This window comes from Pieris brassicae, chromosome 2, assembly GCF_905147105.1.
Source record: "Pieris brassicae chromosome 2, ilPieBrab1.1, whole genome shotgun sequence".
In the NCBI taxonomy this organism is placed as follows: domain Eukaryota; kingdom Metazoa; phylum Arthropoda; class Insecta; order Lepidoptera; family Pieridae; genus Pieris; species Pieris brassicae.
Genome location: NC_059666.1, coordinates 16,381,750 through 16,406,373, shown reverse-complemented (window position 1 = coordinate 16,406,373; position 24,624 = coordinate 16,381,750). Strand labels below are relative to the sequence as shown.

General features: G+C 32.6%; 1 protein-coding gene across 1 annotated transcript in view; it reads right to left on the bottom strand.

The window, feature by feature from the left end:
* LOC123719959 (CUGBP Elav-like family member 4) overlaps positions 1 to 24,624 on the bottom strand; it is a 343,252-nt gene that overhangs the window by 24,884 nt on the left and 293,744 nt on the right. The window contains exon 4 of the mRNA XM_045676305.1: positions 5,188 to 5,267. Coding sequence (XP_045532261.1) covers positions 5,188 to 5,267 — 80 coding nt within the window. The remainder of the gene's footprint in view (positions 1 to 5,187; positions 5,268 to 24,624) is intronic.

The following is a 24,624-nucleotide window of genomic DNA, read 5'->3' as shown; positions in this document are numbered from 1 at the left end:
GAATTTAAGTAGTCGCTAGGTAGATATTACAGGTGCTGTCCTCGCTCAACGAATAAGTATCGCAATACAGCGAGGAAATGCAGACAGCGTTAAAGGTACACTGCTACAGGGACCAAACCTTTGTTTCAATTTTCTATTCCTCAAATTTTAACTATTTTTATTATTATTATGTAGGTTAAGAATATTGTAAATACTGCATACTTGTTATATATCCATTCCATTATTTATTTATTCCTTCATTTAACCAGAATCACTGCTTCAGACCCTTCTATAAAGCATAATCAGACACTTATGTCACGACGGATATATTGTTTTCTTACTTTAAATCTTCATGTTTTTGATATTAAATGCCTGTAAATTTAAAGCTGTCAACGCACTTGCGAGCTTTCTGGCAATGTGAGTGTCCATGGGCAGCGGGGCATGCGCATCGCTTAACATCAGGTGAGCCTCTTGCCCGTTTGCCTGCTATTACATAAAAAAAAATTGACGTTTATTGGAATAAGTGCAGAAACCAAGAAAAAGGGGTAAATGTTGGGTACAACGCTTGAAGTGCGTCTTCGCTTAGACATGCCAAGATGAAGGCAGAAGATAATTGAATCTTATTGTATTTTAATAACTCACGATATGTATTTAAAGTTTTATTAAAATGTGCTTACCTTACACTATCTAATAATATAAATATATAAAGTAAATAGGTGGTACTTTACAAGTGAATTAGTAAGGATCGATAAAGCATTATAAGTTTTAAAATCAGTTAAAAATTCGATAAAAGCGATAGACTTATTAAGTCCACAGAATTCACTTATAAAAAACCCGTCGACTTTAAATCTCTTCAAATCTCGAGATCCATCTGAGATCCCTTTATAGAGCTGTCAATTTATGAAAAGAAAGCGAAAGTTTAGCGAATACCTTTTTGCCTTTGAGTGATTTGCGTTAAAATTCATTTTAATGCAAATTTTATCGTTTTCATTGTTCGGGTTAGACGTGATTATGAATGAATTTATTTATATGCTAAAGTATTTAAGTCTTATTATGCTTATTTATTAAATCAATACACATTTGTATGTGGGTACATATACCGAATAAAATGTTTGATTTAAGGGTAGCGTAATTCTGTGACGTTTAAGCTCTGAAGTGTCATATGTGTCATATTAGATTAATTCTTTTACCATTTGTGTATTAAATTAATATATTGAGGAGATTATCAAATAGTGAATAATAACCTTTCATTATAATTATTTAAAGAATATTATGAAAGAAAGCCTTTGCAAGAATAATTGTAAATTAGAACCTAAACGCAAAGTACTAAATCTGACGTAACTTAGGTAATAAACCAGAATCTTATAGGCGTGCCTTAGTTTAGAAGTAAAAAAATAAAGTATATTTGTAGACTTTTAATTTTATGATGGTTACATACACAGTTGTTAATTATAGCCGTATCAAAATTAATAATAGATAAGCATCAATCAGCAAGCGCTAAAATTTACTCTAACGTAATTTTAATTTATTTTCACACATTTTTTTTAACGCGCTTTTTTTAAATACTAACAAATTTTGTAAATGAATACGTGAAGTTATTAATTATTTAATTTAGTTTAAAAATAATAAATAGATCAGAAGATTTGTATCCCATATGTTTGGTCATCTCCTACACTAAAACCCGTAGTTCTAAGCCATAACAAGCGAGGGTTAAATGTAATCGTATAAAACTACGCAGATTGCGAACGAAGACGGGAGCGTAATCTAGCCGTCCCATAAAAAGACCCTAGGAAGCCTTATTAAACGAAATAAGTATTGTTTTCATAAAATATTTCGAGCCTTATTCGTCTTTGCTTCAACAATACAGATTATAACTGTACTGTATATAGTAACTGGATACGTTTGTGACTATAATAATATCTTTGTACCGTATTAATCAAAATTTAGTACGTCGTTTTATAAGGCATTATGGAGTTTAGTTGAAAGATAGAATATTTATCGGGTTTAGATTAAAGATTTAACATTTTCAAAACCAATTGGGTATAAAAGGACGAGTAAAATAAAACAAAAGGAAGAGCCCTCTCATCCTCTGTTAAAGCAAATTTAGCGCAATATACAACTTGTTAATTAAATAATCATTTGCATTACTGTTCGTATAAGTCATTACTATTTGGAGGGCATATGGAAACAGTTGACAGTTAAAGAGTTCAGTAAATTTGACATATACTTATAGCTTTCAAATTTATATGGATGTATTAGTCACCCTTAACATACCTATGTGTGTGTACCATACATTAAATGATTTTTCGTGTTCTAAGTTCAAAAAGGTACAACAATACTTATGCATAGAATTGACATATCAAAAATGTCGGTATAACAATGAGTTACCTTTTTTAATATTCATCAATCATAAGGCGGATCAATCATTCAGATCCATTAGCGAAGTTAATACGTTCACTTGGCGGTTACCTTCCATTAACTCTTTTCTTATTAGTTAATGCTACTTTCCAACTTTTGCGAACGACTATTTTTTCCTTTTCGTTCCAAGTTCTTGAAGATAGAAAATACTTAATCATATCTTGAACTTATCGTCTATTATGTAGAAAGTATGCCTCCTAATATTGATTGAGTTGATTACATTCAGCACTAGTAAGAATACTCTTTTTTTAATACGAGTACTAATGAAGTATGAACTAAATGTCAGTGACGTTTGGTTGAGGGAGTAAGCAAAATTACTTAATTTATATATAATTAAATTAAACGGATTCTTTTTCGTGATCGAATGCTACATAACCTTAGAATAAAATAGGGTATAATAAAACCAACATCGTTTGCACGCAAATTTTGTTAAAATCTTTGAAAGTTAGACATAAACTTTTTAAAGGTTTCTAGTAGGTGCATCTGCTCCGTGATTTTTACAGTCTGAAGAGGGAACAAATCAATATTTACACCGAATACAAGATTAAAGCAATGAAAATCGGACAAAAGCATCATTAAGAGGAGTAGGGGCAAATCCGGGCAACGGCTTTGTGCAAGGCTGTAAGGGAATTATCAGCTCGCTCCGGCTCCCAACTCGTTCATAGCGGTCTCAATGGGTACGAATTAATATTTTTGTGTAATCTGGTTACGTTTTCAAGTTGATTATTTTAATTAAGGCTTATGTAATAATGAATACAGATTAAATATGTTAAAATTAGAATCTTGTATGTTTTATGAACAACATAAATCATTCTACGGCGTAGTCATGTTTAAGAATATTTTTTGCTTTACAGAACATTTTACAGATATATTAGAATTATTACATTTATTTAGTGTTTCTAAATTAAAATAGAAACATTTAATTAGACTTCGTAACATAAAGCTCACTTGGTTTCGTTTAAAAAGCACCGTTTTTTAGAACACAGGCTGAAAATGTAGACGTATTTGTACAGTCGCTAGTCTCAGGACGTACTAATTAAAAGTTAAGCGGCTGGCTCGGACAGTCAATTTTGGAGTTTTTTGTTGAACCAACACACGGCACTTGTAACTACAACGAGAACATTTGTTTGTCAGTTGGAAATTGGCTTTACGATTTTATAATGAAATGCAGTTTGGAAAACTGGTTAATAACGATAACTAATCTATAGTTAAAATCCAATTTAAGGTTGTTAATTTAGGAATGTTTTTATTTAGTTTTAATTTACTTTCAATATATAATATATTTTTTATATTGTATAAAAACTTTGCCAAAGTAAAGAATTAAGTTAAATATGTTAAAAGTGAACAATATAAATATAAACATGAATGATATATTTAGTATTTACTCTCAGGTTGTGTCTTTTATAATAATACAAACATACTAAATAAATAAGTATTTTAGCTTCTCGCGTAACTAGGATATAGTTACCCAAAGAATTCAGTATTAAAACAACAAAATAAAATGCCAAAACACGAATTGTATAAAATTTTATACATTTTAACACCAGAAATAGAGCAGATTTATTGTGCGTTCACATATTTTTCATAACATATTTCGTACATTTTCGATACAAACTGGTTAGTTTTGCGTCTGGCCGCATGTCAAACGAAGTTGCAGCTATTTTATTTTCACTTCCGTTGTTAGAAGCTTGTTATATTGGTTCCGACGTGATAACTCGCATCATGCACCATATTTTTTGGTAACTTATTTAATTTGTTTTTATTTAAAAAAGTATAAATGGAAAACGCAGTTAATGATTTATAACAGTTGAGAAAAGTTTTTATGTATTACGATGTATAGATAACTTTGAGCTTAAAAATTATATTAATTTATATTCATAGATAAATTATGTTAATTTATTATATGCACCTATTAAGTTAAGGCACCTGTTAAGTTTATTTATATCCAACTTTTTTATTATATTCAGTCAAAGACGACAGGTACAAGTATGCTGGTAACTTTTTTACACTTTGTTCTTGTAATTTTTAATTAGCCCTTAACTATTAACACTAATCGCGTAATTCAAAAACTAAAACGAATACATTTATTATTATTTAATTTACTTACTTAAGTTACAGCAATTAAAATGTAGGTATGAATTGATGATATCATATCTAAAAATAATTCCCCTTATAACATTAAATTATGTACCATATAAAATACAATACTTCAACCACAATATCGAGTTCGACAAATATGACAGCAAACAGTGTGAGGGAGGATTGCTCCCATAATTATGTCGCTGTCAATAATATTGCTATCAATAAAAACACCATTATGAGTTCCGTTTGCACACAATTTGTGGAAGTTGACGTGTTTACGCTTGTCCACTCTGTAAATACGATTCAACACTGTTTCGTTCGACGTATGTAATGTCGAGCAATGTTATGTTAGGGGTGTAATTCACGTGTTTAATTTTAAATTGAAGACTTAGTTCTTTAAAGATTTACCTTTTTATTTTGTTTAATTGAATGGAAACATAATGAGAATATGATAGGAACATTACTTTATTTGAAACAGTCTAACTATACTGATTTAGACGTGACAGGTTTAAATATGAAATAATAAAGGCTCCATTCATCCTACAGCAACTGGTATATAGTATATGTGAATACAGAAATAATGCCTTTCAGAAATAATACAGAAATAATATCTCTCTACAAATTAGCTCAAAACGCACAGATAAGCGCAACAAATCAAGCGGCTGTCAGCCTTTGGTATTATGTATTCTAGTGCATAATGCTACTCACAGGCATAGTCTGACTTCCGTGAAGCTGTGTGATTGCTTGCTGGGCTTCCTGGTGTGAGCTGAACTTCACGAATGCACAGCCTGCAACAATACACATTATATCAAGCGCCTGACATGAACAGGGTTTATCTTAACCAATAGATTATACTACATCACACACATATACATCATAATAATCTAATTATATGTCCTATATGATAGATTTAATGTTATCTTATGTAACTTATATACTATAAATGGTAATCAGTTTAGCTGGCACTTGTAGCTGTCATAGAAAATAAGAAAACACACTTTCATAAATATGTTTCTTTAGTATGTATTTTCACACTTCTTGCCTACCTTGTGTAATTTAATACATTTTTTTTCTTTACTCACAGTGGTTGCCTGGAAGAGATCGTTCGAAAGCTATAAAGCCGCCAGTTGCCCTCCTTTTCATTAAATTATGTTCAATTTTTATATCGTAATGTAACGAAGTGTTAATAAATAATAATTTTATTTATTACTATTGAATTACCAGGTATTTCATTCGCAGTTGTATTAAGAAGACATGACGTGGTAAGTAAACGAATCGTTTTTATTAGGTGTTCATAAAAGCAAAGCATCTCAACTTTTCAAATACATCAACCACGAAATAGAATTCCCAATACATTTTCGTTAAAACAGTTCAATCCTTTCAATTCCATTCGTCTAAAAGCGAATGTTGCGAACAAAAATAACGTGCGAAAAAACGAAAATCTTAAACAACACCGCGCCGGGATTATCGCTCAATTTTTCAATAACAAGCTGTCAGCCGTCGCGGATGGTAGTCAGGTCATATCAATCTTGGTACAGGTGTTGGAGCGAGATAAAAATATAAACTAGCGGGTGTGAAAGAGATGGATGTCATGTCCGCTTAATGACGACTGATGGATCCCGGCTTATGATCATAGGATTACCTTTACTCCGAAGTTGGAAGTAAATCAGTTACCGAAATGCGGGTTGATCTTTTAGAAATATTAGTATCAGGTGCTCGCTAAATTAGGGAAGGATCGTTTTACTCGGGTCTTTTTATCCAATTGGCGTTTTGTAGTGAAATTTTACCTTGACTCGATTTTTAGGTATGACAGAATCTTTTCGCATATAAATCAATTTTAGCATAGTCAAGGTTAGTACAATAATTGTATTATATAAGTGAAGTGTCTAGATTCCGTGTATAAGCCAGTTAAAATCAATCAGGTCATATTCAAGTGTGAGCATGAACAATATTAAATAGTAGTATCACAACACACTTAGTTATTTTATGAAAAAAGAAGTTACATATGTGCCTTTTAAAGTGTCATCAAAGGTCTCAGTAAAACATATAATATATTTGATTATGATCCAGTCATGTAAACAAGGGAAGATTATAAACTGTCTATAGAAAAATACAGAAATAGAATTAGCAACGCTATCCTTTCCTGGTTTTGTTAATTTCGACATCGAACCAAACTAGAGGCTTCAGCTAACGAAAAGGAAATTAATAAAGGCAGATTTTCCGCAGTGCACTCATGCCTACTTTATGAACGTGAAAAAAGGCACGCCCGAGAAAAAGAGCACAAAAGAAATTACGCCGGTATTGTGTCTTTTGTGAGGCTTTCCGCGGGAATTATGCCTGATTGGTTATGGTCGGGGCTCGACTATTCGGTTTCTTCCAATGTGCTCTGAATTTTGACATATTGTTAAATATAAACGAGCGTTTATCTTTTTGGACAATTGTTATTCTTGGAAAATAATTAATTTTTTTAAGTTGGACTATAACAACAATATACGCAAGCCTTGTTAATCATATTTTTTTCATAGGCGAAGAAGCTATAAAGTTTGTATGCCTCCATTATGGCAGTAATCGATTGAGAATGTATTCAAACTTTAGTTTTTCAGAACATACGTTCTGAACAAAGTAAACTTAAATTTTACTAGCATGAAGAGGAAGATTTTCCAGTTAAAAACTATTAATTACACCCCCATTGGTGTTTCAAAACTTAACGATCCCGTAACTTAAACCATATAAAACATGCTAAATTATCCCGACTAGCATGTAAAGGAGCGTAATAATGCTTTATAGCCAGTACTTAAGGGCTCATGTATAAATCTTAAGGGTCTATCTAATTAACTGCCTCGCTCCAAGGTGCTGAAGATTTAACCCCCGTCTGAGACTACTAATTAAAATATTTCTTTATGAAAAAAATATTTTATTGCCCGCTTTTGGGATGAAAAATTGTGTTACTAATTTTGTTCCGTAAAGTCATGAATATCGTAATATCAAAGCTTTTGAAGCAACTAGCTGTAGACCGTGGCTTTGCGCAAAAGTTCATGCTATAACATAATTCAAGGAATTATGTTGAAGTTTGTACGTGTCTTACGCATAATTACGTTACTAATTTAGAAGCTACAAATACTCGTATTTAAGAGCTATGTTTCCTTACTAATATTTGAAAATTAAAAATGAATTCTTAGGCTCGATGTAAGTATGCGGTATACAATATTTAAATAACAGTACTAATAACAAAAACATAAAACTTATTACATAAAACATATCATGATGGAACTGTCGAAACAGATTGGATCTATGTAAATTATCATATCAAATGAAAATAAATTTATTTTAATAGTAACTATGTACGACAATTACACTTTTGTACGTCGATATTAAAAGATACCGTAAATTTTAAGTTACCTAAATCTATCATACGAAAGTAAATACTATTATTACCAATAACATTATTTTCTATTGTCTATGATATAAAACAGTGCCAACATACACAACACGCTTCCAAATAAGCCGGTAAAAGTCTTTCACTTCATAACAAATTCATATTACATTTGCCTTGTATTAAAAAAGCATCAATTTACGTGAACTCATTTGTTATTCCAATATAAGGTGAAATCTCCTAAACAAAATCTATTAGGAAAACATCTCTTGGGGGCTTGAGATACTTCTTTAAGGATCTTAAGTGTATGGATTTAATATTGGCAAGTAAATAAGTTTATATTTTGTTTATTCGCTAAGTATTTTCAAATATATTCGTGGCATAAACGGGAGATATTTTAGTCTATTTTTGTATGAAAGTAGATTGAACGTTATTTCAGTGAAAATAGATTTATGGTTGTATATATTAAGATTACATCGTTATCCTAACATTTAGAAATGTATAATTCTTAACCAATTCTTGGTGTAGTCGTGTACAGATCATTGGATGTTGTTGAACGAAAATATTTTATGGAATGTATGGAATCCGGTATGCCTTAGATTAAACAAACGTCATGGTTAGGTACATAAGGTAAAGAATCAATGATAATTGCTGACATGTGAAGCCATAAAATATATACGTATAAAAAGTAAAAGTCCCATTGTATATAGTGTTATGGGTTTAGGAAGTGTGCTTTATGAAAATGAGTTTTATTACTAAGTTCACAAAGACAACTAAATATATTCCAGAGAGTATTTTTCGTAAACGAATTCTTTTAAAAATTTGAATTTTAAAATAATTTAGAACGAGTAGTTTTTCAGCAAATAGAAGTTGTAGGGGCGTGCAAGTTTACACGATTCTTATTCAGTCAGTTGTTTGCGTACCGAACCAACGCGCGCCAACTTTGCGAATTCACATCAAAATGGAGATGAGCTGAAATTACATAGTCATGACATTTTTACGTGTCGCACGAGATATTCAACATATAGTCACCTAATATTACTTAAAATATCTGCTTCAGATATAAATTGAGTCTTTGCGGATAAGTTTATCTGTTTCGGTATTTTACTTTCAATCACAACTCTTAAAACAAGATTTTTTTTATTAAAGCTTAGGCCTAGGAAGTGCCATGCTGTAAGATAGCAAAGTAAAAGAGACGTTATATTTATTAACTTAATTCACGCTCAAAACAAAATTCAAAACAGCTATCCCAACTTCAAATGTAATAAAAAATTACTGAGTCGTTAAAAGCGATAGCAAAAAACTTTTACTGACATCAAGATTTCAATGAGCGAGCCAAAAGTTTTAAAAATATAATGCTTCCGATACATAAAGCCATCGAATAATATTAGTTTGGCTGGGACATGAAAACATTTCGCTATCGCTAGGCTATAAAGGCCTTTCGGGTGATAAAAACTGATCTGTAAGTTCGCCGAGTACAGGAAAACAATTCTTTGGACAGCTGCCAAGTTACCTGCGCCCGCACAATGTTGCTTATACTTATACTTGTAAATTTCACATACATTTTAAAACATAAACTAAACGTGTAACGAAAACTTACAAATGAAATCAAAACATATCTAAAATAAGGTTAAAATAACGTAATCATACCAAAGCAATATAATTAAAAAAATGATATATTGTGTTATGTAGTAAGTAATATGTTTTTCTACTAATTTAATTACACACCTCATTTACAAGCGTTACGACAAAAACAAATTTATATAATAAGTTGATTAATTGATTTAATAAGCGTGTGGTAATGTGGTGAATTCATTTATTTTAGGCTGCACAAATAGGAAATTGAGTTTGTACAAAGACAAGATCCACAAAAAAAGTATTTTTAGTATGAGCATGTGCATGTACATGTACATTTTAATAATGTATTTTAGTATCATATTACGAGACTGGGTTTAGGATAATCACATTACGGTAAAATAGTAAACATAGTTATTGTATGTTATTATGAATATCCACCGTAATTGATATATATTTCAGAATAGATAGATACTTAACTTTTTTTTTCCCTTTCTTGGCCTGCACGGTTTGTGCGTCAGCCATGTAAAAAAGTTAGGAAGTGTGTTATTAGATTTATTTTATTGGTTTGGAAATTGGATCGGAATTTGGAAAAGGATCAGATAAATTAGGTATATAATAAGTACATAAATTATTATAATTTTATATTGTTATGAAAAATGAAACTAGCTAAAATTCTATATACATCAATATTTATATTAGATAGAAGGATAGACATTGAAGTAGGAAAAGGAATTTTAATGGACAAAAGCGAGGAAATAAAAGCGGAACGGTCATATTGAGGACAGGCAAAGAATATATAATTAAAATCCCCAACGTCATTGCCACAGTGACATATATCGTTAGGTAAAAGGTTAAGCCTTGCCAAATGCAAGGGAATGCATGCATGGCCCAGCCTCATACGAATAAGGGTCGAAGTGATAGCTTTACCAAGCGTCAGAGTTGAAAACCACGGTTTAGAAGGTATATCGACCTGAATCGTGCTGTAATATCGACCTTTAGTCTGACTTGAAGAACGCCAAATGTTTGTCCAAGAATTCAGTAACTGAGATTTAGGAAGGAGAGCCAAATCACAAGAAAAGTTTTTGTACGGAACCAGATCTCCGTCATTGACCGCAGCCTTGGCAAGGCTATCGGCCTTGGTATTGCCAAAAATATCTGAGTGCCCCGGAATCCAAGCAAAAGAAACTGTGAATTTTTTGATGAAACATCGATACAATAAATCACGACATGCAATAATGACTGGATGATTATTTCTATTACTGTTAAAAAGAAATCTTCCCAATGCTTGGAGGGCACTTTTAGCGTCAGTTAAAACTATTGAATGTTTTAACTTCATGATTAAAATATACTCCAGAGACTTCAGCAGACCAAAACATTCTCCAGTAAATACTGAAGTCTCTGGAGGCAATTTTATTTTCTGTAAAATGCCAAACTGTTGATGGAAAACTCCAACTCCCACACACTCCTTGGGTCCGGGTTTGGAAGAATCACTAAAAATTAAATGGCAGTGTTTCCATCGGCTGTCACTGTCAATAATATCTATAAATTTGGCATTGGCAGAAGGGTCTTGTTTACATATACCAAAATCAAGCAAAATAGAAGGATTTAATGTTAAGGCATCATAGTTAACGCAAAATATAGGAAGGAATTGTGATCTATGTGTTGAATCGAGGCATGGCGGCAATTTATGAGCCCAGTACGGATAATCCATACAATCCAACAGAGACCATAACTTAGAATAAAGAGGATGATTATAGACTTGGAATGCTCTAAACAGGAACCTGTCAGAAAGAAATTGTCGTCTGAGGTGCAGGGGGGCTTCAGAACATTCGACCTGCAAAGCGTTAATAGGGCTTGAACGCATAGCCCCAGCAATTATTCTCAGAGCTTTAGACTGGATAATGTTTAACTTATAGAGAGCTACTGCATTACAGGGTTCAAGTATAAATGTTCATATATAAAAGCTTTAGAGAGAAAGGGTGGGCTCCCCACCAAACTCCAGAGAGGCAACGCAGTATATTTAGAATCTTCTCACATTTGGCACTTATATAGTTACAATGAGGGTTTCCTGTAACTCTTGAGTCTAAAATTACCCCAAGAAATGTTGCTTCACTTTTAACGGAAACTCTAATGTTATTATAAAATACAGACACTGATGTAGGCAGTCTCATACGTGAAAATAAGACCATAACACTTTTAGGAACCGAAAGACTTAGAGAATTATTGTCAAGCCAGACTTTTAGCAACTTAAGGGAATATGTCATAGTATCAGACATTTTGTCAACAGAATTACCTGAGATATATAGATGTAAATCATCTGCATATTGGAGTGAGTTAACTTTACCCTTAAGGGAGGCTTCCAGATCATGAGAATATATATTGTAAAGTAAGGGACTTAAAACTGAGCCCTGGGGTAAACCTTTCCAGGCAATACGGGATTGGTAGGAGTCTTCTGATATTACTTTAAGCATCCTACCAGAGAGAATATTGATTGTGAAGCTTATAAAAATTTGTGGGATATCTAAATTAATCATTTTTTGTTTCAGAATTGAAAGGTTAACATTATCATAGGCTGCAGACACATCTAAAAATGCTGCTAGCACAGACTTTTCATACAATATATGAAAATGCCAATCTTAAGTCTGTCATAAAAATACTGAGACTATCGATCGTACATCTGCCTTTCCTAAATCCAAACTGATTTTGAGATAGTAACCCTTTACTCTCAATAAACCATTCTAGTCTATTTTTAACTAAATGTTCAGAAATTTTGGAAATAACTGAAGCTAATGCAATTGGTCTGTATGATGATGGATCATTCAGCGGTTTGTTGGGCTTATGTATAGGGATAACTTCTTGAATTTTCCATGATGGAGGAATATTACCTGATGTTAAGATAGAATTAATTAAACTGAGAAAATAACAAGGAAGGCATGCGTCATTTAGATTTTGTAGAAAAGAATATGGGATTCCATCACAACCTAGGGCTGAGTCTCTAAGTTTTGAAAGAACCCCTTTGAGTTCTGAAAGGATAAACGAAATGAATTAATCTCTACTATCATGCTGGGAGAAGAGAGAAGGCTGAGAGTCAGAAGAAATATTTTCTATAGATGGGACATATGGTGGAGCTAATTTGTCAAGAAACAAATCAACTGTAGTTGATACACAATACTGCTATTTTATTCCCTTAAGAATTAGTGCAACTCCACCATAACCATCTGTTCTGTCTTCTCTAAGACAGATATATCCTGGGATTCTAAAATTGAATCCAGGATGAAGCCAAGTCTCTTGAAGAGACACAGCAAATGGTTTGTAATTATTCAATAAAAAAATTAGGTCACTTTTTTTACTATTAATACTTCGGCAGTTCCATTGAATCACCAGAGACTGGTTTCGTGGATGGTCCTGTCTGTCCATGAGTTAAAAAACTTTTTGAAGAAGTGGCATCGTTGGACGGTATTTTAATTATGTCAGATTGTGAAAGGTATTGAATTATAGAAATTATGAGATCCTTTGTTATGATTTCTGACAAATCATTATAATTTTTGCGACAAACTGTAGAAAAGGAAGGAATGTTGCTGTAATGTTGAATAAGCTCTGCATGCGCTTCTTTTGATCGTATCCCTTACTAAGTATTTCTGGGACGAGCTTTGGGTGTCATGTATACTGTTTTCCTAAATGACTGTGTAGGGCATTTAGGAGGGCTTGTTAAATTACAGGGACTGGAATAAGGAGTAGTCGGACCAGAAGGAGTCGATGAAGCAGAAGCAACAACGTCTGCATAGGATTTCGAAACTGGTGGATGGACTTTACTGGCTTCTGAATAAGATACAGAGTTTCTAGCCATTGTTTCTTTGATAGCTTTTTGTCTAGCGTACTCTGGGCACTTTTTGTCTGTTGCAAAATGAGAACCAGAACATAAGATACACACAGCATCATCTCTTTCAGTTTTACAGCTTATACTTGGAGTGCCTCTGCATTGCATTTTTGTGTGACCAAACCGGCAGCAATTAAAGCATTGCAATGTGGGGTAAATATAAAGATCTACAGATAGGGAGTTGAAACATATAAAGACCCTGGGAGGTAACACCTTTCCATCAAAGGTTCAAACTACGGTCTCAGTTGGAATGAACTTGGTCATCTCGCCTTCATATACCTTTCTGTTTAGTCTACGAACTTTCAAAATGCTTCCACAGTCCTGCGGAAGCTCAATATTTTCCATAATGTCTTTCTCGTCCCAGTCACATGGAACACCTCTCACTATTCCCATGCGAGTTATAGTGAAGGCCGGAATAAATGCTTTATATTTATTAATATCAAGAGTTTTGTGGTTTAAAAATGTGTTAGCATCCTGAAATGATTCAAATTGTAAAGACAACATGTTCCTTCCATTTTTTTTGATGCTTCCCTCTACTATGCTCTTTATAGAACTTTTTTTAAGAAAAAATCCAAATTGTACTGGGTGAATAGACCCAGTTTGATTTGGTTCTAAGATTTTTTGAATATGGACAACATAAGGCGCAGGGTCTGACGCCTGGTAAAGCGACTTAGCAGCGCGAGGGTTACTTGAAGCAGATTGCGCAGCCTCATTTTGGTGGATTACAGTGATTTTATCATCAAGCACTTTAGGAATAACATTATCCTTTAAATTATTAGGGGAAAGTTGGGATTCTGATAGACTCGTATGTCTATGATTCCTTCTTTTCTTTTGGTTTCTACCAAAAATTATTTTTCTTTTAACCGATTTCGTGCTATCCGAACAGTCCGTATCTAAAATTGAACCTTCCGTTTCCATTCCCGATGCATCGATTGTGACCACATGAGACACCTGGAGGGATGTCCCTCCAGGGTCATCGGGCTCCAACATGGGCGCCTAAAGAATATTTCTATTTACATATAATACAATGAAATTACTTACCAGGGGAAGAAGACAAACTAAGAAATTAATAAACAACAATAACTACTAATATATACACTTTACAACTTAACTGATCCTGTAATATCAAATTTAATTTAATTTTCAAAAATTTGGCGCCCGCCTATTTCAACACTTCCCGCCTTTTTTTCGATACATAACTTTTACTGCAGAAAATATATTGGCGCTGGTGTCAGCTGTCTTTGCCATTATATGTCACAGAGCTCTTAAATTAACAACGTCAATGTCTAAGCAGTTCATACCGGTCGCTTCGACAATATTACCAATACTCATTTCATTGTTATTATTAATAATGTCGTTAGTGTCAGCTGCCATTTTCATTATAATTTGGTAGTTGAAAACTGTTAATGTAAGTGGTTTATTTAAGTTGTCAATGGTGCTAGATCTACAAATTAACAGACTATTTCACTATCTGTTGATACTAATGTCATAGTCATTATTGTATTGTCTTTGGTTAACATAGCTTTTACACATTGAAAGAAAATCTTTTTTTTAAACCGCATTAAAGCTATTTGTATTATTATAAACTTATAATTATTTACATAATTTTAAATTTAAAGTCATTACTATTAATGTCAGAGCAATAGCGTTAATGTCATTTGTCAGTGTCATTATATATAACAATTATATGTTAAAAAGGTGAATGTCTAGTCAGAGTATAACTGTTAATACTTGTGGTTGTGGACATATATGATGCGGTATACTTTCATAAATAAATAATTTTAAAAATAGCCAAAAAAAATTATATCGGGCTTACCGATGATTTATCATCGCGAAACATTGTGCTTAAGTAACCAAAATGGTAATGGTAATGGCTTATTGATCTCAGGTGACATATCAAGTACACTGACATTACCTCTGAATCATTAAGCTTATTTGCGATGAGAGGTAAACAGCGCAAGTCCCCTGAGGTATCAGCGGACGAGCTTTTACTAATAGGTTCAAGCGTTCAGTAGGTACATATATTTGTGCACTACACGCTGCTTTTCACAACATTTACGGATTTACCATGAATGACAAAGCAAAATGTATATAACATTACTATATTTGTTTGTCTATTGTAAAATACACTTTAAAAGAGGAAAAATTTTGATAAATCCGGAAATTCAAAGTAAGAATGAAACAAGTTTTCAATAACTGCATTTATTTAGGAAATATTTGATTCTCGCCATTGTGAGTGACTCAATCGTAATATACAGTAGTTACTTAAACTTTGTGCATAATATTAACATTTCAATAACTCCGTGTTATTCTTTCAGAGGTGAACCAACTTTGGAGTATTTCATGCGCTACCAGATCGCCAAATTGCGTTCAAACTGAACCGATAGTTTGGAGCAACTTTTGACTTCTCACTTTCGAAGAACCGTTAAGGTAATGCCGGCGCCGCCGAGACGCGGAAATGGTCAATGGTTCCGTACCTACATCGCTTATGACTTCCAACTTCTAAGGAAACGAGTTCAATTTAATAGGAGAGGAAATTGACAGCTTATTTTTTGCTTCTACGAGTATTCTGTGTTGTGAGGCCTTTTTTATGAATATTTTTTTAAATTAAAACTAAGGCATTTCAACGATTGTGTCAGTTTCTTTCATAGTGAGTTGGAATATTGGTTTATAGAATACCACAGTATAACTATATATTTTATGCCTCAGCAGTAATCTAAATAAAAACTAAAGCTGTGAGTAAAAGTATGAAGGTATGACATGTGTGAAGTTATTAACGAGAGCGCTATGTATTAGTGCTCGGTAGTCGTAAGTAAAAAAATAAAACACTAGAATAGAGTGTCTTCCTCGTAAAGGAGACTGTAAGTAGCGTTATTGAACCTTTTCTTAAGCCATATATAGTTAGACTATATCGTATTGTTTAATTATGTCTCAGTGAAGAGACAACTTATCAAAAAAAATACGATATCAATTTAAAATACCCTTCCTATCTTGTTTCCATTAGTACGTTGTTTGAAAACAAGGAAGAAAATATAGCAAGCATTTCACGACAAATCCGTCCATTATCAGTGAGCTTGAACAATTTCTGATAAGTAACATTTCACATAGGCGATTCAATTTCGTGAATAGCAAGTAATCGTGCGTGAAGATGTTACGTCAATCGACATTCGACAGTTACGGAATACTGATGGTACGAAATGAACTTAAAACCATTACACGCTGTTTAAATCCTCTTTTTAATGCTTATTTTATGTTTTTTTCTTACTCTGGCCAGTGCCACTGAGTTAATATATTTACAAATTGCAAAGTATTTTGTGGTTTATACAATTTTTGTACTATAAAAATATTTGAAAACTTCTAACGACTAACCATTCAAAATATGAGTCATAGAAAATATGGAGTGTTAGATTATTTTGTATAGAATAATGGGGTGTTTCGAAATCCATGGGTTTGAAAAGCCCATTTGTATGAGACGACATAAATTATTAATTATAACCCTTAGCAAAAGTAAAACTAAGTTTTCTACAATATAATTTTAAACTGAAACTTGCTGCAGTCTGATAGATTAAGAATAACGGATTAGAAATTATTGGATTTGCGTTCCCTAATTGCCATCATTTTATAAAATCTGATAAAAGCCAAGAGGCTGATTGCAGATAGACAAAAGTTAATAAAAAGATATATATACATCTTTTTAAACAGTACATGTTTTCTTAATCTTTTCGAATTAGAGTTAGGACTAGCACTAATTATACTGTTCTTCTTAGGTCTGACCAATTTATAAATAAATAAAACCTTTACAAATTTTATGTGAATGAGTGAGCGTTTTTTATAACAGAGGGCAAAAGGGGCAGGAGGCTCACCTGATGTTAAGTGAACCGCCGCTCACAGACGCTCTCAATGCCAGAGGGCTTGCGAGTGCGTTCCCACAGAAGTTCATATTAATATAGCTAGAAGATCAGAAACAGTACACAGTGTTGATAAAACTTAAATACTTGTAGCTTTCTTGGTTTCTTATCTTATCTTAGTCACTTGGGAAGTATGAATTTGCGAAAATTATGAGCAGTAAACATTATTATAGCCTTCCTTTTAAATGTATACTTACATAATATAAGTTTTTGTATGCTATGTCCTAATTAATTCACTTTCAATCTTTTAATACCTTCCGTGTTAGTTCCCATGGGTGAGTCTGCCCCATTACCCTATTGACATAAACACAAATAGCATACAGAATAATATGTATATACTGGCGTACTTTGTGACTTTCACGTAATATTAATTGATAAAGTCATCTATTCTGAAGCCGATTCGAGCATCGCGTGACCGACAAACGTAGGTCTTATCGTAATTGCACCTCCGTGTCTGATTACGTAAGTAACATTCAATAATTCTTTAAGCTAGATTCGTCTTTATTAGTACGTAATACAGCAGATTTTTGAATGAGCAAATTCAAGATTTAGTAGGAAGCGTCCTGGTGTTTCGCCTTGTTTACATCCTTATCTTTTTACGTCAGGCAATTAGGAGGATTTAATGGCGATCAACTTTCAGATCAGCAAGTTTTTCTCATTAGAATTAGTATTATTACTAAATAAATTAACTAAAAACTATGTAATTTTTTAGCAAGTTAAGAAAAACGTATGAAAGAAAACTAAGATATTATAATTTATGAAGAAAAAAATAAATCTGTGTTAAGCAGAGAAATTTTTGTTTTTTTCACTAATAATTTCTATTTATTTACAAAAAAAAATTATATCCAGGAACCATTATTGTTTTGCTAAGGATCCAGACCTTAGGGGTTAATGAAAGAAGTGTTTTTATTTATTTGGGAGAAAGAATTTTTAGTTTTAGTATCAAAATTCAAAATGCTGCAAAAAGTTCTAAGACCCTTTAAATACAATGTCCAAATATAAAATTGTAACAAAATTGTAGTTTCGCTTGTTTGTTGATGAATTTAAAATAACTGTACCGTGTACAAGTGTGTACCGCGACGTTGCCCGCTCATTATTTTCACGGTTGCAAGCTTCCATTAAGAAGAGCACACACTGTTTTAGAAAAACTATTCCAACGTATATCTCTCGTTTTGTGCATATTTTAAACGTCGAATATTTGTACAGTTATAGAGTTGTTTGTAAAATGTACTGCTTATTTGCGTACAGTATTTAGTTGTTTACAATTAATAAACATTTTTGATAAAGGATTTTAAAAGAAAACATATTTATTTATATTTGGAGCAGTTTTTCCAGCCAATCGAAACCGCCCACTTTTCCAGGGACCGAAGTAAAATAATTATTGTTTTGTGAAAGAAGGCACGAAGCTAAGTTTAAGATTATTATCACAAGGAAGAAATATCTAAAAGTGTTTTATAATTCTTTATTAATAAATATTACTGTACTTGCAATATTTTATTAATCGAAGACAATTTAAACATTCAAACTTCGAAACACTTTCGTCATTTAGACTCATTCAACTAGTCATTGGGGACTTTAACAAATGTAACTAACTATATTTATCGCAGTATAAAATCGCCTTTACGCAAAATCAGGTAAATATTTCGTAGAGGGCGCTCAAGGTGCGCTCAGTCGGGATAATTTCACATTACTTCAGCCAGTTCTTAATGATCAGTATTGTCTGGATCGCTCTCTTTATTTACTTCTATATAATGAAAAATCTTTAAACATTCTTCGAAGATTTTGTCATTTTAAACTAAATTTAGCATTTGCAATTACATTATTTCAATGAAATTTGTTACGTTCAAAGATTTATATATTTTATTATAACCAAGATACAATAAAAGTGTTGTTTTGAACAAAGCTTTGAGCAAAGAATTGATAAAACAATTCTCGACTGTAAATCAGTTAATAAAAACAGTGAGATTTTCATACAAATTTGAGTAACAGCCGTTATATCATTTAATCAACACAAGTATCAGGTTTATTCGTCTCTGACTACTCAGACGAAGCAAGGATGGAGTTTGTAATTAACTTACACGTTTGAACAATAAAATAAATACGTATTCCAAATAAGTAAATAGCTTCGGTTTGGTGTTTACTTTTAAGGTCTTCTGTCTAAATAATTAAAGTTCTCGAGTAACTATAAATTAAGCAAGTTAATGAATTTCGTGAGGCCTCGCTCGGATCTTAAATTAGATGCGGTTTAATCTGGTTTTACGTATTTTTAGTGAAATTTAAGGCTAAATGTAAATCGTTTGTCAGCGTTTAAAAAATAGTGGTGTTGCGTGCTTTTGTGGTTTGGATTGTTTACAAGTCATACACTTAGCGGAATTATAGAGATTTTTGAGGCAAATACGTACGTTACTAGTAAAAATAATACAAAAACACTATCACCAGCAACATTGATTTTCAGTGAACCCATACTATATTGGAGGGACAGCTCCACCCAAACACACAAACAAACATAGGGCATAAAACATGAGACAATCCAACTTAATTCCTAACCATGGCTGAGTAAACTGGCCTTCCAAAGGGAATTTTTGTAATGAGAAAGGTGCTGCTCCGACCTAAAAGGATCTTCGAACAGTCTAACCACTCTCTGTCTGGCCTAAAACTCCAGCGGCTAAAGTCGAAAAGTTATATACATCTTTAGCGGTCAGTTTCGCTTTGTTGTTGCGTTTCAGGGCAATGACTCATCGCCATGATTGTAACCATATGTACAAGTCGAAATAAACGCTACAACACACGAATAACATGGTAAAACAACTGCTGACATGACATTTTTCATGTCATTATAACTTAATAAGGAAATGTTATTTTTTGCTACATTGCTTGTTATCAGCCGTTCTTTTCCAACTTGTACCACCCCCGAAGCAATTAAACAGGCAGTCTATGCGTGGTCTTATCAACGATTACGCGTCGCTATCTCTACCGTAGCCTTTAACCGATTATAAGTATCGCGTGTTTACTTTGTTATTTAAAGGCAATTTTACTTAGTAACCAGGTTAGGCAGTCAGCTAAAAGAAAATTGTATACTATGTTTATATTGAAACTTCCTCTTTTTTATTTTTAACACGTTATTGCACACGACTACCACCAACGCGATGAACGTTGAAGTGAAAATATTCTTGTTCATACGTTGACACGATTAATGTTATCTGATCTGAATATTTTTAAATCACTTGAAAGTTTTTTTGCGATCTAATATGGATTCATAGCTGTCCAAGGTACGAGCTTGTATATCTACTTTAATGCACACTTCAGGTTTGAGTTAGTTTCACTATGAATTTTTTTTGTAATTATTCCAACATAATAACTAAAAATTTGAGTGTCTGTTGATATGCCTTTATATCTATCCTATATTTATGTCTACTTAAACCCTAAGTGTTGAATGGTTCAGTGGTGGCTTTAGTGAAAACGGCACACCTTAGACACATAAATTCGACGGCTTGTGTTAGGCACAGAGGCTCACCTACTTGCCTATTAGAAGAAAACAGATGATTCCGAAACTTATACAAAAATCTGAAGTTAAAATCAAAAAGGTAGCGCCACTGGTTTCTTCAAATTAACAACTGTGGTTACAAACTTATAAAGTTTGATTCGAAGTGACATTTCCATATATTTTGCCCAAATGTTAATACCATAATTATTTTTGAAATTGCCTAAGGTCTAAGCGTAAGTGTATTAAGAAAGTAATCAAATGTCGATCGATTGTGTTACGAAGGTATCCTTCACAATTATCCGCTCGGCTAGACACCGCCCTTATCTTCACGAGCAGCCTCTCTTAGCTGAGCTGTATGCGTCTGTCGAAATAGGTCACCGTTGACGCTGACTGTAGTACTTTATATTTTGTTTACTTTATTTCGGTGTTCTTATAATTTGACAAGGGCCAAAATATAATATAAAAAAGACGATAAGAGATGTTTTTAAAGTCAATAATTTATGAACTTTTTTGTAAATTTCGTGTCCTATAACGGGCATAGACATAATTTTTTTATTTAAAAGTTAAATAAAAAGTTATATTATATAACTTAAAATTATGAATGAAAGTTATATTATATAACTTAAAATTATGAATGCGCAAATAACTTTTATATGCAATATTAATATTTTTGTTTAAGTTTACGCAATACGACAACTTCAATATACGTAAAAGTAATTTATAAATAAAGCAAAAAAAATATTATTACTTTACAGATTAAAAACTAAACATAATGTTATTTATATAACAACATTTGTCCTTTAGTATGCAAGATCAGATCAGGAAGAAAGGCCAAAATTGTTCATAAGGGGGTTCCGAAAGGTCATTATTATAACCCTTAAGCCCTTGCCAGTTAAAATCTTACCCTACCAATAAGCAATAGTATTCTGTAAGGTTCTGAACTGTTGATAAGTAGAAAGCTTCCCACCCTTTCAGTACCTAATAACCGGTATAAGCTCACTATATAAGCGATGTAATAACTCGCCCGTCTGCACATTGGTATTCAGCAGGCGGTTTCGCCACTCCGCTATATCTTTTTATATCTTCGCGCGGGCTTAATAAGCGACTACATTGACCTTAGGCCTGGTATTCACTACTCTTCCGGTTCTTAAAATATTAGTTATAGGATATTTCGAACGTTATAAGACTGTTAAGTACACTTATGATCCCCTGTAAGAGATCGCTTCATCAAAAATTGCCTATTACACCCCACCTAGTTGTTTTTATTTTGTCTTTTAATAAGGTTAATGAAGAATAATTGGAAGGAGACTTGAGTAGCGATGACCCGAATTACGTTTTAAAATTTTTGAAAGTATTTTAATTAGAGATTTGCCCTCACAGATACACAGAATCTTTAATCGTGATTGGTGATTTTTCTAAACGCAAAAGATAATTCTTAAACGTTTTTCAAAGTCAACCTGTTTGTGAATTGTTTGACCTCCCTTTTATTCCAAGACCTTTGCACCAATCACCCTAAACGATATCAAAAGTGGTTTGCGGTCCAATATTATGGATCCAACGTAAAACCTAACGTCGTTACGTGCGTTTTACGTTATATTACTCGTTAAGGTGTTATAACATTACGCTTACTTTACGGCCGGCCGGAGTTTGCACCCAATCTTCCTCTAACATTGAAATATCTCCTTAATATATATTTTATCGATCTTATAATGTGTTTGATATATTAGGAATTCGCAGGGTACCACATTGCCATGGAAGCAGTCAACTGGAACCCTAAAATATAACAAGTCGTGCCCGCCCTGAACTGACAACGAACTAGTGCAAATGAGATTGGAAAGATCTGGAACCAATTGATTGAGCTGCCAACAACGATCAGACTGACGTACTCTGGATGCTCTAACCTAAACTAGAAGACTCAGGGCAGACACAACAAGTAAGCCAAAAGGTGCTTGTTTATAGCGAGTCTTTATTACTATATATAAGTATATACTATACTTTTATCGATTTTAGTAGTACATACTAGGTAAAAGTTTATGTAACTAAAATGATTATATCTATATTGGTGCTGTCTTGTCTTTGTGAGCAGTAAATGTGTTGCATTTTACTGTTTTAATTAAACTTTAAGCTATTTATTCGTTCATTCATTAGCTATAATTTAAAATAGAACTTACTTTTTCTAATTGTGTAAAAGCCGTTACGGTTTATTGTATGCTTATTATTAAAAAGATATTTATTTATTACAGAAATACATACATTATCTTAACAGCCCATGTCAATACGATAATGTCGAGGAACATTAAATAATTAATTTTTTTATAGAATACGTATTTAATATTAAACACATAATTCCCAGAACATGTTAACAGAATTCACTTTGCGAACATATAAATATATCGATATTGTCCGAGACAGCATTCAGTAGTCGCAAAATGTATCATGTTTAAGGGTACTCTGTTCTAAAGCACGAAAGTCGAAGATAATTATGAGTAAACGTGCTCCTTATTTATTTTCAATACCTTTATTCCCGCTAAACCAACTTCATTACCATTTAATTTCGCAAAAAATATTGACTAGGCGAGCCCGTCAAACATCCCGACTTTTTTATATTTCAAAAGAACCCTTTGTTTAAACAACATGACATCAAAGCGTTATTGGCTGGCTCGTTTGTATGTGTGACGTCGAGAAAAATTTCTTTCACTTTCTTTGACGGAGAAAAGATATCTTGAGTAAATAACTTAAATAACGGCAGGAATATATTGGTTACTACAAAGGTTAAGTCTTATTACGTTTGATATTTCACGTTGCGAATCTCTTTTAATTTCTGTATTTATAGAAAAAAAATATTATAAGTATATAAATATTAAGAACTAAAATACAAATTGTTATACCTATAATCGTATAATAAGTATTGACTTATCCTGAGACTTTGAACGTTTAATATCCGAGAATAGTTGTATAACCACGATATCAAGTATTCAATCTATGTACCGTAAAAAAGTACTCTATAATTTTAGCAAAATGCCTTAAACAAAAGTTAAGTTTTTTTTCGGACTATTAAAGAAAAAGAAATCTCTCAGACTATTAAGTTTCAGCAAATACAGAATCATTAATAATCACACTACTAAAAGTAATAAGTGTTCGGGCGATCAATAGCCAAAGAAGCGTATAATTAATGACCAATCTCCGAGGATACCGGCACTTACTGTAATTAATTAAACTCAACTGCAAACGCAGCACGCGACTAGCGCCATGTCGACGTCTTTTCATTGTTTTACCTTTTTCAAGGTATCTTTCAAGTTAGAATTCAAGCTGGTATATATCTTAGATATAAATATATTTTTTGCTATAGTCTCAACATATTTAGAATGATTATGTTAAATATTTTATAATAAAGTAACGTATTAAATATTGTTTGGCTTTAAATACTAAAACAATAATATTACTAGAAGTACATTGTTGTATGTATAAATATAGATGCCTGCTGTTAAGTTAACTAAGCTAAATGTTCTTCTTATTTCTGGTAGGCCACATCGCACTATCGATATTAAACAAAAATGGCGCTACAACCTTTTTAGGTCTGGGCCTCAGATTTCTGTATCTGTTTCATGATCATTTGTTAATCTAATAGGCAAGTAGGTGATCAGCCTTCTGTGCCTGATGCACGCCCTCGACTTTTTGGGTCTAAGGCAAGCCGGTTTCAGCTAAACATCCTTACGATGTTTTCCTTCACCGTTCGAGCGAATGATAATACGCATATAGAATGAAATTCCATTGGTGCACAGCCGGGGATCGAACGTATTGCCACTAGACCAACACTGCTCTTTTATACATATACATTGAAATATAAAATCTCCCGAACGAAAGTAATTAAATTTTATTAACATCAAAGTTATAACATATAAATGAAGTATATTAATTAACGGTA